This window comes from Uloborus diversus, chromosome 1 (assembly GCF_026930045.1).
Source record: "Uloborus diversus isolate 005 chromosome 1, Udiv.v.3.1, whole genome shotgun sequence".
NCBI classification, from domain to species: domain Eukaryota; kingdom Metazoa; phylum Arthropoda; class Arachnida; order Araneae; family Uloboridae; genus Uloborus; species Uloborus diversus.
In genome coordinates this window covers 81,452,687-81,469,206 of record NC_072731.1, presented here as the reverse complement: position 1 = coordinate 81,469,206, position 16,520 = coordinate 81,452,687, and the positions used below count along the sequence as shown (strand labels likewise).

Genomic DNA, 16,520 nt, shown 5'->3' with positions numbered 1-16,520 from the left:
TTGCCCGAAGTAGAAAATTAAAAGGTCTTTTGGTTCCCCTGTATATTTACAAATAATGCATGATGAATTTCTCGCCAATTTGCTTTTCCATCCCATGTTACGGTTTCACGTTATGCTAGCTTGGTAATTTACTCGTCCATCCTATGATAATTTTGCTCGGGAAAATGTTCCTAAAATTGGAATAGAAAAAGAACAAAATCGAATTTTCGAAAAATTGCTTAAAGGTGCACACCCCCATGCTACAAACTAATTCTTAGTCAAATTTCATGAAAATCGGCCGAATGGTCTAGGCACTATGCGCGTCACAGAGCTCCTGACAGACAGAGATATCCAGACAGAGAGTCTTTCAGCTTTATTATTAGTACAGATAAAGAAAGATAAAGATAAAGACAAAAAAAAAAAGCGAAAATGGGAAGAAAAAAAAAGTTGGGGAATTTTACAAGAAAATTTGGCTATTTAGGGGGGAAAAAAATCAAGAGACAAAAATATAAGAGGAAATCGATTTATTTTCTGAAAATATTAGTGGAGAAATAATTTTTGAATTCGGGGAATTTTGGTAGAAAACATCATTTTTTGGGGAAAAATTGGAAGGGAATTAGGGAAATCTGGATTTGACCATCTGGCAACACTGTTCTAGCACTCTAGTTTTACTCGTACACTCAAGATATCCTTGCGAGTTTTCCGTTTCTCGGATGGATTGTTACTCAGTTTCCTCTGCGGCAGTAAAAGAACAACCAGAGAAAACTGTTATACAGTAAAACCTGTAAAGTTGACCACCTTTGTAAGTTGACCACTTGTCTAAGTTGACCGCTTTTGTCAGAAACGGAATTAGTCCTATCTTATATAATGAAGGAAAACCTCTGTAAGTTGACCACCTCTCTATCTTGACCACTAGTATACACCAGCTTTGGTTTGGAGTATTGTAAAAAAACCCTTTTTAAGTTGACCACTAGGCAAAAGCATTAGATTGTACTAAAGGTTCCATCAGTTATGCCTCAAATAAATAACCAGACATTTTAGAAAATCCTATGAATATTTATGTTTCCATCGAAAAACATTGGACTGATGTTAGGTTCTAGAAAATGCGCCAAACTTCAATAAGAAGTTATTTTGTTGAAAAGTAGATTACCATGGTTACAAATGTTCAAGAAAAAATCAAATGAAGAATTTGAGTAACTTTTGACTTATGAATTTTTAGGAATTGTTAATATCAAGTAAGTTGTTTTTTTTTTCACTAGTAATGAGGCATTTTTTTTTTGACCGATTCACAGAAATTTTAAATTTGTATGATACTTTACGAGTCATTCTGGTAAATAATCTCAAAAAATATTTAAACAACATTTTTTCTTATTGTTTTAAAGCGGGCGGTTAAACAATGAAAGTGAGTTTAAAGTATTCCAATTAGTTAAAAATGAATGCATGGAACAAGAAATGACAAAAAAAAAAAAAAAAAGGTTTTCATTACTACCCTCTATAAGTTGACCACCTAAGTGCTGCACCGCAAGTGGTCAACTTACACAGGTTTTACTGTACAATGAAATCCCGTTACATGGTCATTTCCCGACGTTTTGGAGTAATGTCCGTAACATGACTTTTTTGTCATAGCGGTTCAATTAGCGCATTTTTTAATTTTGAGTTAGTCCTACCATCACACTTACTCAAAAAAAAAAAGTTATGCATGCAAAAAAGGTGTCATGTTACGCACTCTAAATTAGTCCGAAATATTGTAAAATGTACAACGAACCTCAAGGGACAGGACATTTTGCTCGCTGCAACCGGAATTTCGTTGTAACGGAATTCAACCAATGTAACAGCAATTACATTGGGACTCAAAATTCATTTCGTTGCATTGGTATTCGTTGTAACGGAATTTCACTGTATTAGTTTCAAGATTCATGTACACGTAAGGAAGTCCGAAGGTTCTCTAGCTTACCTACTAACATCGTACCTTTTTGCACGAAGTCTGACCAGGAACCAAACGAATGGAATAATAATGAATTCAAATCATAACTTTCGAAATGATTGGAAAGAATACTGGAATCTTATGGCGGAAAGAGCATCTTGTGATATTTTTGACGCAAAAATTATTTGCCCTCGTCCGCCTGATGTCGAAGTATGAAGATTTAAGTCTGCCGAAATTATAAGAAAACACTCAATTTCAGTCTGCATCGATCTACAAATCGTAGGGAAGATGTTTTCCATTACTAACTGAAAATCGCCAAATTCAACGAACGTCCGTTTCTTGATTTTTCGGCAGACTTAGAGCAGACTTTTTGTGGCAGAAGCATTTTAAAAATTTGTCATTATTTGTTTACGGATACGGACATCAAAAAAATGTTTAGACCCTTTTGACATGAGCCCTGAGTTGTCTCAAAAACTGCGACGTGCACGGTGCGCTTTTCAGGATTTCTGGCCGTGTTGGGGGGGGGGGGGACTAGGTCAATTTCACACCTGTTGGAGAAGTTTGGGGCTCTCTAACGATTTTTTTTTTTTTTTTTTTTGAAATCCTTAGACGAGCGAACGTGGACGAGATTGCAACTCCCAGTGGCTTGCAAACCTGTATTACCCCCTGTATTGCAACCCTGTATTTCTCTTTAGACAGGAAAAAACACCGAGAATTCAAAAAACAGGGATAATCCAGGAAATTTTAAAAATTTCCTTAATAACTTTTTTTTAAATTGAAGATGAAAAAATCCATGCTTAAAAATAAAAGCTCAGAAATAATAAATTCATGAATAAAACTAAAAAATAGTAATTAGTCTACGAGTTATTTTTTAAAAATATATTAAAATGTCTACATCTTGTATTTTATGCTAATTTAAAGAGAGCATGAGATTGTTCATCAATGTTAGTTCTACAGAACTAAACTTCTGCATTTTTCATTTTTTAAGGTCCAAGTAATGAATTGAGAACTCTTCTTTTTAATAAGTAAAGGAAGTACTATTGTTTTCGCGAAAACATTTTCACCCAAAAATCGGCCTTAATTTCGCCCCCGAATGAATATTGAGTTTTTTTTTTTTCAACGACCAGACTTGGATATATGCCTAAGAGCGCACAGAAACCCGAAACAACCACTTTGACGATCCCCGAGTCAATTACAACGAGTTTCTCGTGACGTCCGTATGAATGTATATATGTACGTATGTGTCTCCCATAACTCAAAAACGGTATGACCTAGAAAGTTGAAATTTGGTACGTATACTCCTAGTGGGGTCTAGTAGTGCACCTCCCCTTTTGGTTGCATTCGGATGTTCCAAAGGGTGTCTTTTACACCTTTGAGGGGAAATCATTGTTGATTTCAATGCAACTTCAAGTGGTGTTAGAGAATTTGGCAAACACAACCATTGAACAACATTATTATGTCCGATATTGGGAAAATTAATCTGTATAAAAAGTTTTTTTTTTGCTTCGGTTCGTAACAAACTTGGTGTAAAAAATATTTAAAAGTGTTTCTTTGCTTACTCCAAGGCACTATTATTATTAAGTTGGCGTAAAAAAAAAAAAGTCATTTGATGCACACATTAGCTCATTTTTAAATAAAAAGTTAATTTTAACTGTATCATACCATGCTATTATTTCATTTTAAATGAATTCTCCTTTCTCTTCATTTGTATGTATGTATTCAGGTCCCAATACAGGATGATTTTGCTACCGTTTTTTCGGTACCTTCACAAAAATCTTGTTTTGAAATCGGTACTTTCACAGAAATCAGGTTATAAAATCAGTGGCTTCACAAAAACATCGAAAATTTCACAAAAATTCGCACTTTAAAATATAGAATTTGTTTCTCTGTTTAAAATAAAATTTACTCATAACATAAAATTCTAAGCAGGTTTATATAAACAATCGCTTAAATAAAAACCTTTTTGTAGTATTTTAATTAATTTTTAGCTGTTTCTCGCCAAAGTGTATTTATGCAATATTATCGCAATCTTTCAACATGTTTTGGGGAACCGTTTTTCTCATAATTTCCTATATTGTTACACAGTACATAGCCCCCCCCCCAAAAAATGAAATCTGTTAAAAATAATACTAGATGACATTTACACTTTTCGAACTAAAATTTCATTTGTTCTACTTCTCTTTTACAAATATTAGGATGCCTCGAAAATTTCAAAAAAAAAAAAAACCAATGCTGATAAAAAAAAAAAAAAGACTTTTCCAAAAATAGAATGATGCAATACTTTCACAAAAATAGGTAGCGGGAAAAAAATCCTGGATTGGCCCCTGGTATTTGTCCCCCCCCCCCCTTTCCTGTGTGTTAAACTAATGGATATTCTTGTTCTTATGCAAATATCAGTGTTCGCTTGTCAGTAATGCTGCCTATTCACACAATGAAAACACAAGGAATTTTCCACCCAGGATTGAGTAAAATCCTAAAGACGAAATACATAAATCTTTTATGTTGCAGAAAGGGGTGGGCGGTAAGAGGTTACGTTAGTCATTTTGCCGGCAAAGTGTAGTATTTTTGCAGGGCAGAGGAAAACCTGGAAAAAACCGGGAAATAGCTGGATTTAAAACTGAACGAAAGAAAAATATAATTTTGTGCGGGATTCATTTGAGACCTAAATCAGAAACAATTGACATTGTTTTTCATTCATGTTAATTTTATAATTTAAATAATTAAAAATAATACTCGGGAAAAAGTTTGAAAATAGTGTTAGGAATGTAACAAAAAAGTATATTGCGATGTAAAGAATTGAGACTAATGTGTTACAATTTAATTTTCTTCGTATTTCCATCATTCTGATAGATATACAGTGAAGCACCGTTTATACGTTTCTCTTTTATACGTTTTTAAAATTGGTCCCTGCCAAATCTAATACACATTAACCTATACCTATTAAACGTTTTTTCGTTTGTACGCTTTTTTCATATAGTCCCTTCAAAAATGTATAAACGGTGCTACACTATTTTTAATAATCGAGCATACTCTCACGTTTTGCTGTAAATTCAGCTGTTCAGAAAATGAACGTAAGAAACAAATTTGAGTCTTTCATTTTTTTTCCCACCTCCTTATATTTTGCCCCCCCCCCCCCCCTTCCTGCGGCACAGGTCGTCTAACCCTGGAGCCAGACCTGCTTATTTTCTTCCCTTTTTTTAAAAAATGGTTATTAAAAAGTGTTCGGAATATTCTTGAGGGCTACCACATTTTACCAGGACCTGGGCAACACTTTGAATTCATCGTGCCCTGACTGAAGAAAAAAAAAATGTTATCAAATAGTAATGACTTTTGATTGTTTGAACCGAAGTCAGTGAGTTATTTTATTTTCTCTTCTTCACTTTTTATATTCTGTTTACATTTTTAGTATTTATTAAAAAAAGCATTTTGCTTGAACAGTTCTAAAGGGGTCTCTGTTTCAATGATTTTGAATATTTTAAGTTTAAAAACATTTGAAATTCTTAGCGTAAGGGTTAAAATTACGAAAAGTTTTGATCCCCGTGAACAAAACACATCTGTTTCCACTACGGGGAAAACAAGTATTTTTGCATTTTTTCCACCTTTAGCAAATTGTACTTCCAAAATATTCAAATTCATGCGATCTGTGGTGAGTTTTTTTTTTTTTTTTTTTTGTGTGGGGCGGGGGGGGGGGGGCGGTCTGTTTCTTTATCGACCCTTGGCGACATTTGTTTTATCTTTCCCAATTAGTTAAAGTTTTTAGTTTTATTCTAAGAAATATTCCTGAATTAATAACTTCATTATATTATAATTGATGAAACAACTACGGCAAATTTAGTGATCAGAATTCCTTTTCTGAAAAATGTGAAAAAAAAAAAGTATCTTAAATGTATTCTTTTAAGTATTTCTTAAATGTATCGTAATTATCGATGTCTTGAAAAAATTTTGTATGTATGATAATCAAAGAATACAGTCGATCCTCGTTCATCGCAGTCAATACGTTCCAGACGGATTTACGGGAAGTAGGTTTTTAATATTTTTCTAGTAGTACATACCCCGTTTCCCTTCCCTCTTCACTTCCCTCCCCTATTAAGGATATTGCTTGCTTTTTTAAAAAAAGTTGTGGATGATTTTCAAATGCATTTTATCTTCTTACAGAAGGACAGTGATATATATGCAAGTCCCATCCCGCACTGAGTTTCTTGTAAAATAACGACCTATACGATCAATGTTTGCGATTTCTTTTTATTTCGTTGATATTACTTATAACATCATTTGCTGAATATAAGTTTTGCCTTGTAAATGAGCATTAATACGCATTTCCTTTAATTAACCAGCTGCAATCGGCAAATGTTGTATGAAGACAAGGACATAATCCAAGGCTGGATGAATCTATTTGCTAGCCAGGTGTTTTTAGTCGTATAATACCCATTAACAACTTCAAGCAGTAAATGGTGTCACTTTGATACTTATCCGAATGCAATTTGAATACTGTATAATTGTATTTATGGGGTCAAGAAAATTAATTACTTCTGTAAAATCGATTCAACTGACGTGCTTACTCGTATATAACTGCAAAATTATTATGTAATTCAATTGCTAGCAATTCGTCGAATTAAATTCGCCAATGGAAGTTTTCTTGCTGGAAGGAACAAGAGCACTGATATATTGTTTGGCTAGTATCGCTGTCGATGGACACTGAACCCGTTTTTGTGCGGTGGATGGGGACCGCGTAAAAAATCCTTACGAGTAGCAGTAAAAGTAGTTTTCGCTGCTAAAATTACTGCTGAATCGCACAAAAACGAGTTTGAGTGTAATACCATCCAACTCATATGCATTAGGTGTAAAATTGACGCAACGCTTTTACGTGCCAATACCGTCTTCTTAGTCGTTTCATTGTCTGATTGGATCCTCTTTGATACAACTCGCTCATTGCTGTTAACTATGGGATTCAATGACTTGGACATCAAATTTTGTGTTTCTAGTCCGCCTCACAATTGTTGACATTCATCTCCAGACGATTCTACTTCTTAACGGATAAAAAGAAGGGAAGCCACGGTTGATTAACTGAAACATAGACCTTAAAATTATTTTACTCATCTGGTAGATTTGAGAGTTTTTGAGTTGGTAGATATAAGGGGAAAAAATTGTGAAAGCTAGTGTGTCCGAATTTCAACAGACGTACCGAGTGGCACTTTGGCCGAGTACTCGGCCTTTCACTACTCGACCGAGTACCGAGTTGTCGAGTACCAATAATGATTTAAGAACCACCAACACACACTTGTGCACTAATTGGAACAATAGTATAGACCTTCATGTCCATATAATAGTTTTTAAAATAAAATTCCAGCTGAAATATAACTGCGCATATTTTAAGAAATTTTGTGTCAAATTTAACAAAACAATTATTTTTTAAATTAAAAATAAACAAATAAAAAAAGTTTTTTTTTTTTTGTTTAAACCGGGTTTTTTTCCTAACCAATTTCCAAATAAGCAATTTCTATTGATGGAAGTCTTACAATAATTATGTTATTGCACACAAAACATATTCCTGCGATACAATAAATTTTTCTGATTTCAAGTTGATTGTTCAAAAAGCATTTATCCAGCTAAAACAGGTATTTATTAGATTTTATTGAACGAGGACGTGCAAATTGAGGACGATGAGAACTTCGTCTGAGCTTTATTTTCGGGCTCGTGTGAAAGGAAAGGATGCAACGACGTTTGTCCATTAAGAATGCATGAAAATCGATTTTGAGCACGTGGTGCGTCTGGTGATGGATTTGAAGGTCGAACTGGGATCAATATTTGCAACAATCGAAGAACAGCTTTCGGTGAATGTAAAATTGTTTCAGACCTTCGATTTTTTTTATGCATCGCAAAACAATTATAAAAAAAATTGTCTTTTTGATTAAGCTTTTGTCTTGTTACGGCATTTTTCAGAAGAATCATCGAAAAAAAAAAGATTAAAGGATTGCTCACGTTTTCTGCATTTTAAATGAAGCATTTCTGCTGCTTTTGGTCATAAAAAAATACTACCATCAACAATGCTACCGCCTGTTTCGCTTTTTGGTATCTTTTCATTTAAAATTAACAAAATATTTTATGTAACACCTGTTAAAAATTATTTTCAGTTCCCTTCAAAAAAAAAAATTCTTGCCATAATGTAGAAACTAAACGTATTCAAAATTTATTCTTTGCCTTTTTTCTACGTGTTTAATAATGCATTTATTACGTTAATGTGTACACATACATAAGTAGGTTATTGGTTACTCTCTATTTGAAAACTTTTGGTTCCTGCAGTTCTCTTGGAAAGCACGTGCTAAAAGCCCTGTCTTATAAGAACATGCCTTGCTTACAGAGCATAAGCTTTTTACTTTTACATAATAAAGGAAGGTATTCGATTAAAAAAAAATCCCTCAAATTTCGGTCTAATTTACCATTTTACTCATCCCCTAATGAATGTTGAGTAGTTTTTTCGACTCTACCGCAAGTGGACACATGCTTATCAACAACGTATGGACGCCCGAAATAATCTATTTTGACCATTAGTGAATTATACCACGAGTTTTCTCGCGACGTGTTTGTGCGTATGTATGTCGTATCGCGCATAACTCAGAAACGGTATGTCATAGAAAGTTGAAAATTGATATGACTCATAGTAGGTTAAAGTTGTGCACCTCTCCTTTTACTTGCATTCGGATGTTCCGAAATACACCTTTTTAGAAATCAATGTTCATTTCAATGCAAACTCAAGTGATGTTGCAATTTGGCGAACACTTGACGATATATCGCTAAGCTTTTAGTCGCTAAGTTGACAAATTTGGCGAAGATTTCGAATCTGTTTTTAATTTGGCGCTATTGCCAATCGTTGGAGAGTTAACTTGTTATCATTTCTTAAAGAAGGCTATGTGATGCACAAATAAGCTCGTTTTTAAGAAAACTGCAAATCTTTTTAAGAAGCTACAAATGATGTCACCTTTTGAGAGGAGAAAGGGATTCGCGAAATTGTGACAGGGGCAGTAGCGTAACTAGGGGTTGGCAGGAGTGGCTCTCGCGAGGGGCGCAGCAGCCGGGGGGGGGGGGGGCATTTCGACTGATTAAAAAAAATATTGAGTTTTCTTTTTGATTATAGAATTTGAAAAAAGTTCAGAATAATTAAAAAGAAAAACTCGCAAGGAAAATAGCTAGAGGAGGTATATATACTCTGAGAAGGAACATTGGGCGTCATTGAAAACAACTCTAAGAAAGAAAATAAGAAAAAAATTATAATGCTGCTTCTATTTGTCGAATCATTTAATCCAAGTGTTCCAAAAAATTATTTTTGGGGAGAGGTCATGATGACTTCCAACGTGGGAGACCCGGGGGGGGGGCGCAATTTCTTTAGTTCGCCAGGGGCGCTATACCCCATAGTTACGCTACTGGACGGGGGGGGGGGAGGGTAAAAGAAGTGACATCACACGTTTTTTTCCTAATAAAAATATGGTATTGAAATAAAGGGTTCGTTGCAAGAACGTGATAACCCACCCTTTTGAAATCGAACATTTTTTGTTCTAAATGCTGCTTTGTGATAATTGAAATCAACATGACAATGAATTATTTCACTGTCAGAAAAACGTAACTGGTTTTAGTACTGCAGAATGTAGAATGTATAGTATCTATTGAAAGCAGTTTTTCAAAAGTTGGAACTTGGCCTACCGGAAAAAACTCATGTGGCACATCACATTCTTGCCCCGAGCACTTCAAATGTATCTTAACATGTGAAAAAGAAAGGGGGAAAGATAAAGTGTGACACTTAAACCAAAAGCGAATCGGGATCAAAAATGTTGAAAAAAAGAAACATCCGGTATATTCACATTTGGGTTCCCTTTACAAACCAAAACCTCTAGGCAGTAGTGGACGTGAAAAAACCTCCTTGTTTTGATCAAAAGGCCTCTGAACCCCATTTCATAAAAATCATCTCTAGTAGATACGGGAGACTCAATAATGTCAAATAATATCAAGCTGGATGGTGTGCAAATTAAGAATTGAAATCGTATATAGTTACGGGCAAACCTGACCCGGTAGCGTCGTAATGCCGCGACTAGGATCTGCTTAGCCTTAAGAATGCTGCCAGGTTAGGTTTGCTCCAACTGTAGTAATAATACAAATCAAATGAAACGTACGCATTGACACAACAGTTACAGAAATAACGCAGTGGGCGTTCGTTTCTTACAGCTGTTGTTAAATGCTTATGAAGCTGTTGCTAAACGTCCATTCTTTCTGTGATACTTATGTTGAATGAAAAGTCGCAACTATTAGAATGTCATTAATAAATAGCTTTCATATTGCATCTTCAATGTTACTGACGGGAAAAATAATAGTTTTCTTCTGTTTCAGGTTGCAAAATCAAGGCCCTCCGAGCGAAGACAAATACCTATATCAAGACCCCCGTTCGAGGAGAAGAGCCAGTGTTCGTAGTGACCGGACGGAAAGAGGACGTGAGTGCCGCGAAGCGCGAAATTCTTTCTGCTGCCGAACATTTCAGCCAAATCAGAGCTCAAAGGAAAAATAACCTGAACGGCACCCTCATACCAGGCCCCAATTCCAACATTCCAGGCCAGACGACAATCCAAGTCAGAGTTCCATATCGTGTTGTGGGACTGGTAGTGGGACCCAAAGGCGCAACAATCAAGAGAATACAGCAGCAAACGAACACATACATCGTCACGCCCAGCAGAGACAAAGAGCCCATTTTCGAAGTGACGGGTCTGCCCGACAACGTGGAGAGCGCCCGCAAGGAGATCGAAGCCCACATCGCGATGAGGACTGGCACTTCCGTCGACCAGGCGGACGACGACTTCAACTCGAATCCCCTGGACTCGCTCACGAACAACCTCAACGCCATAAACAGTTCCATCTTCAAGACGGAGAACTTTATCTGTCCGTTTCCCCGTGATAGCAATAACCTGCTGGACATCCAGTCCGGCGACGGCGGCATCTTCAATTTCCCGACGGGCCGGAACAACGCGAAGCAGAACGACGTCTTCAACAACATCTTCAACTTCGGCAACGGGTTCGGCCTGTACGACGTGGACGAGGGACTCGGGGACTCCCCGACGTTCGAGACCCCCGGGGCGCCGCACAGTGCCTCCTCGTGGCCGGACTTCGGGGCGTCTACGCTCACGGACAGCGGGATCTCGCTGTTCGGGTCCGGGTCCGGCAGCGACCTGTCCCAACGCAGCAACAGCATCAGCGGCGCCCTCACCGATCTCATGCTGTCGGAGCACCCCCCCGCGCGCCGGATCCGCAGCGACCCCCTCACGGTCCCGGAAGTGGGGGACATCCTGGGGAGCCTAGGCGGTCTGGGCAGCCTCGGGAACACCATATCTTCCTTCTCGCCCCTGGACGGCGCCGCCCCGGCCCCCGGATTCCCCGCCGCTGCAACCAAATGCACAAGCAGCTCGTCGAGCAGCCCCATCGAAGCTCTGGCCCCCGGGAAGAAGCCCAAGCGCGACTGCATCGTCTGCTTCGAGAGTGCCATAGTGGCCGCCCTCGTGCCCTGCGGACACAACCTCTTCTGCTTGGAGTGCGCGAGCCGCATCTGCGAGAAGACGGACTCCGAGTGCCCCATCTGTCGGCAGCCCGCATCCCAAGCCATTCGCATCTACTCCTAAAGACTGGCAGCTTATCAGATATCAATCCTGACCTCCCCGAAGGCCAGAGCCAAACAATAAGCATTCTCATCTTTTTTTAATTTGTTTATATCGCCACTTTGTGTGTGAGTGTGTGTCTCCATGCCCATAGTCACTAACTTGGTCTCCGACGCCCCATCATTTATTCCATATATAAAAATAAATATATATTATATATATCTATATCCACTCTGATGGACGAGTGGGATTAATTTATCCGAGTAGACACGAGAGCTGCGTATTTTGCTGCATCACAATCTTGAAAATAAGACGGAGTATTAAAAGTAATTACTATAATAAAGATTATATTCTTTGATGTCTGATTTGTATTTAAAAACTATAAAATGAAGCTACGTATTCGGGTGTATATTCCACATATTAAACTTTTTAAACTATGTAGTTTTAACTGTCATGTGAATGTAATATTTGCACATAAAATAATTTGGTTGCCATTTGGAAAGTGAATATCTTAGAGACCCGGAACCATGTTTCGGACATATTTTATCTTTACGAATTTTATAGTCAGTTATATCACCCTCCTTGCTGCTGCATAAGTAAGTCTTGTGATTTGTGACAGTTAAACTTTCTGTGCAGCCAAGGAATCGACAAACATGCACAAAAAGAAAAAAAAACAAAGAGGTTAGTAATTGCTATTTTTAATATTGTTTAGTATTCCTATTTTAATATATTTACGTGGTTTTTTGTATATGTAGACAAAATGTTTTAATTATAGCATTGTTTATTTTAGGCCAACAGAGGCCGTTTATATATTCTAATAAGAACTTATATTTGTCTATTTTTCTGCGTACGTTTTGAGTGCAACCTATAAAAAATGTTGAAGAATTATATTTTGATTGTAGTCTTCCAGACTTTTATTTCATAATGTTGCGTTTTGCATATTTTCTTTTGTTATGAGAAAAAAAAATGCACTTATTTTCTCTCATTTGTTATGTTAAAAAAGAGTAGCTTTACTTAAAAAAAATATTTAAAAAAATATATATGAAAAAAAATTATATATGAAAGTAACAGTACTTTGTGATTATTGTTAAACTGCTGTCTTGTATCCTTATGCGCAATAAGTATATGTAGACGAATTCCGGGGATTTATCCCCACGGGGCGAAATCCCCTTACTTATATGCAATTTCTAACTTACAAACTTGAATCTGCATGGCTTGATGCATCTGTGGAAGATGAGATAGTTTCTGCAATGTGTGTGTTCTGTGGTAAAGAGTTTTTGCTATTCGTAGCACGTTTGCTTGTGCAAGTTTAGATCTGATGGTATGCCGATGTTGTTAGTGGTCAGTCTAGTTACAATTCAGTCAGAAAGGCACTCCAAGTTTGTAAATGCTCACAATTTTACAATATCAGTATTGCTACTATTTGTAAAACAGTGCTAATATAATGTTGCCTTAATCAGGGACATGCTCTATATATGCCATTAGTTGTGTAGCCAATGTATGGTTTACTTACTTTTCCTTGTACATTAGAATTGATGTAGGTTGAATCTGATTTTTTTATGTGTTTTTAATGTTATAGCTAAAGGTGTGCGAGTGACAAAACATCGGACGCAGTTCTCTGAGTTATTTTATTCGTTCTTTGATGCGGAATGAATCAAAAATTTTTTGTACAGATTGGAGATATGATGAGTTTCGTTTTTGGCAATTGAAAATTTAAAAATTCCCTGTACGAAAAAAAACTATGAATGTTACTTTTTTCAGACTGAAAGGTACTTTGATAAAGGACAGAGCAGCTAAAATAGTGGCATTTATTTTTTAAATGGAAAAAAAAAACGTATCAACCAATATCTACAGAGCTATATATTGTTATTTTGTTATTGTTTTTCTTATGTTTAAAAATTTTGGTTGAGTTCGTTTTTTTTCTTTTGTTTTATGAACATTAGAAGTACCTTTCTCTTTCGACGTTACCAATCATCTTATTCTAGGCTTTTCCGTCGCCGTAATTTTATTTAAACTGCATTTTTGCTTGAAAAAAAATGACGCAGAGCTTATGCCATCTTAAAACGACGTCTCTTTATAGACCATTCATTGTCTACGGATGTACCTGAATAAGACTATGATTCTAAGGGTCCAGGGGAGGGGGAACGTTTGAATCGAGGGAAAAGAGAACCGACTAAATAAGCGAGCTAACAAATAGATCCAAAAGTCTGAATGTCACGTAACTGCGCCAGTATTAGCCAATTTATGGAAGTCGCCAATGATCACGACTCTATTATTGTCATAGATTTTTTTAAAGCAGTTTGGGGGGGGGGGGCATTTGAGTCGAGGGAAAAGGGCGACTTCATAATGAACAAAGACAATAATAGATCCATGAGGCTGAATGTCAAGTGTTACTGCGCCAAGGTTCGCCAATTGATAGGAATCGCCAATGAAAAACAGCCAAGTCGTGAAGACGCGATTACCATTGGATTAACCTCACTTAGTTGCCATATTTAATTTATTTAGTCGAGTAAGATGATGGCGATTGTTCAAAAAAGTAAGAGTATAATGTTATTTTAGAACTAATCATCGAATTGTCATAAGCAATAATATTTTTACAAACTTTTAAAGGTAACATTAATAACATTCATAGTTTTTCACAATCGGGAGTACTTATATATTTGTTGTTGATTCAATAATTCAATACTATTGAATATTTACAATATTTAATTAAAAAAATTAGATGCCAAATTGAGATTATTACATTGGCTGTTGATGAATCTATAGAGAAATTTTAACAAATGGCTTTGTAAATACGAATAGCTCATATATTACATTATGTATAAATACAGTATTTAAGTATGTGCTGTGATAAAATGCTTGACAGACATTATTTTCTGTTCCTTATTATGATGTTTATATGTTTGTTCTCAGAAATTATTATTATTATTATTACTCAAGTATTTATCAGGGTGATTTTATTTAAGTGCTTAATTTCTTTGTGTTACGTTTTTATTAATTTTATTTAATACATAATTTTAATATAAAGTTATCTCGTTTGTATGAAAGGCATTCTATCGACGCATTAATATAAAATTTTATATTAAAATACTGTGGTAATATGTAAATTATTGTGAAATATTTAATGGGAACAAATTTTTTGTAAAATAGATAAATGTTATTAAATTATTTAATTTAAAGAAGTCATTAAAGATTATAAATTATATATTGCGTAGTACCCTTAAGTTCAAAGGAGTTGTTCCAGAGTTTATGGATTTCTAGAGCTGGAAGTTAGACGATGGTTGTGTATAGCAAATACGTGGTGGTGCTGCAAATTTTTTAATCTTTCAGATAGTGTATAACCTAGTGTTGTTCTTTTTTGGGAAACAATTTTGCCACTCGCACATCGACGTTTTAAATGTGTTGCTGACTATATTACAAAGCCATCTACAAAGTAATTTTTATCTGTATGAATGTTACTATGTATTCTGGATGATCTGAAGTTTTATCCGCGGGGGTGTTTCCCAGTATCTACCGTTGCCAAAAAGCGCTATCATTTCCAGAAATCCACACTGAATTTTTAGCCGAATGATTTTCTTTTACAATTTAATGAAGAAGGAAAAAAAAAAAAAAAAAAACACGAGCTTTATAGATATTTTAAAGAAAAGCACCAACGTTTACTTTCCCGTGCTTGCACAAATACCCCGTTCGTGCAGCTTGCCAAATATTTTTTCGAAGATATTTTTTTTAGAAATCTAATGAAAGTAAATTTTAAAGCATATATATATATATATATACGAGAAGCGCGTACACAGTAGCGGAAAAGGGAAACATACCTCAATTGCGCTTGCATTTTTCAAACTGTGTTTTAATTTAGCACAACTCTCTTATCTGCTCAAAAGTGTGTTCATATGTACCTAAGAGAGTTGTAACTGTGTTTCTGTACTATCTGGTTTGTAGTGTGTTCGCGGCAAAACATCCACTGGTTTTTTCATTACGTACCGATGTTCCATGCTCTAAAGTAATTAATTCCCTGCATATATATTTTATTATTCAAGTTTTTAAATATATTGTGAACAAATCTATTTTGGATTTTTCTGGAATAAAAACCAGCTGCTGCACACGAGTTCGCTCTCGACATGTGCGTGCGTGTGTGATTTACGTACTTAAATGTTACATTTTGTTTTATTTTCTACGTTTGCTTAATATTGAAGTTTTATGTTCGGGGGCATTTTTCCGCACTCGAGTCCGTCGCCAAATGACGCGATTTATTTCCAAATCAGCCGCTCAAAACAGAAAAGTTGGCGCAACAAAATATTTGGCGATGGAGTGGCGAATGCACGGAGAACGTCCCTTATTTTTGACATTTTCAAAGTGTTTCAATAGTACTACAAGTTAAATGAAAAGTTTATAATGTAAGAAGTGGTTTGGTTCACGTTATTTAGTTATTTGGGATATATTTTATATAAATATATATATATATTTTGCCAAAGAGTATACAGTGTTTTGAGTAAAATCCAATATCGACCATTTATATAGTAATGCCAGTTTTTATGAATTGTATTTCAATATCTTAACTCTTTCAATTAAAAATACTAAATATTTTAAGATGTCTTAATTAGTATTTTTGCACTTTAACTAGACATACCACATTTTAGCAATAACAAGTCTAATAACGGAAACAGCATTGTTACAGAATTAGTTTATAAAATAAAATGTATCATTAATATCAATAAATACTTTATTCCTATATGACATGAGATCTGACAATTGTTTGTCTTGGTTTCACTCGCAATTTTCGAAATTTTGTTAGGCAGAGCTCGATTAGCGTTATCCAATATTGAAATCACTCAATTTGAGGGTTGAATCCATCATATATCTTCCTGTTTAATCTAAAATAATAAGAGGAAAATTATATCAAACAGCAAGCAAATACAAATTAATTGAAATATTTAAAGTAATTATTAAAAAGACAATTTACAAAAATCACATATTCTGGGAAAATGATC

The 16,520-nt window shown here is 35.5% G+C and overlaps 1 protein-coding gene across 1 annotated transcript in view; it reads left to right on the top strand.

Annotated features, from left to right (window-relative positions):
• Positions 1 to 16,253, top strand: part of LOC129230656 (RNA-binding protein MEX3B-like) — a 34,824-nt gene extending 18,571 nt beyond the window's left edge. Inside the window, 1 exon segment of the mRNA XM_054865075.1 lies at positions 10,280 to 16,253. Within this exon segment, the coding sequence (XP_054721050.1) occupies positions 10,280 to 11,556 (1,277 nt within the window). The 3' untranslated portion in view covers positions 11,557 to 16,253.
• The last annotated feature ends 267 nt before the right edge of the window (positions 16,254 to 16,520 follow it).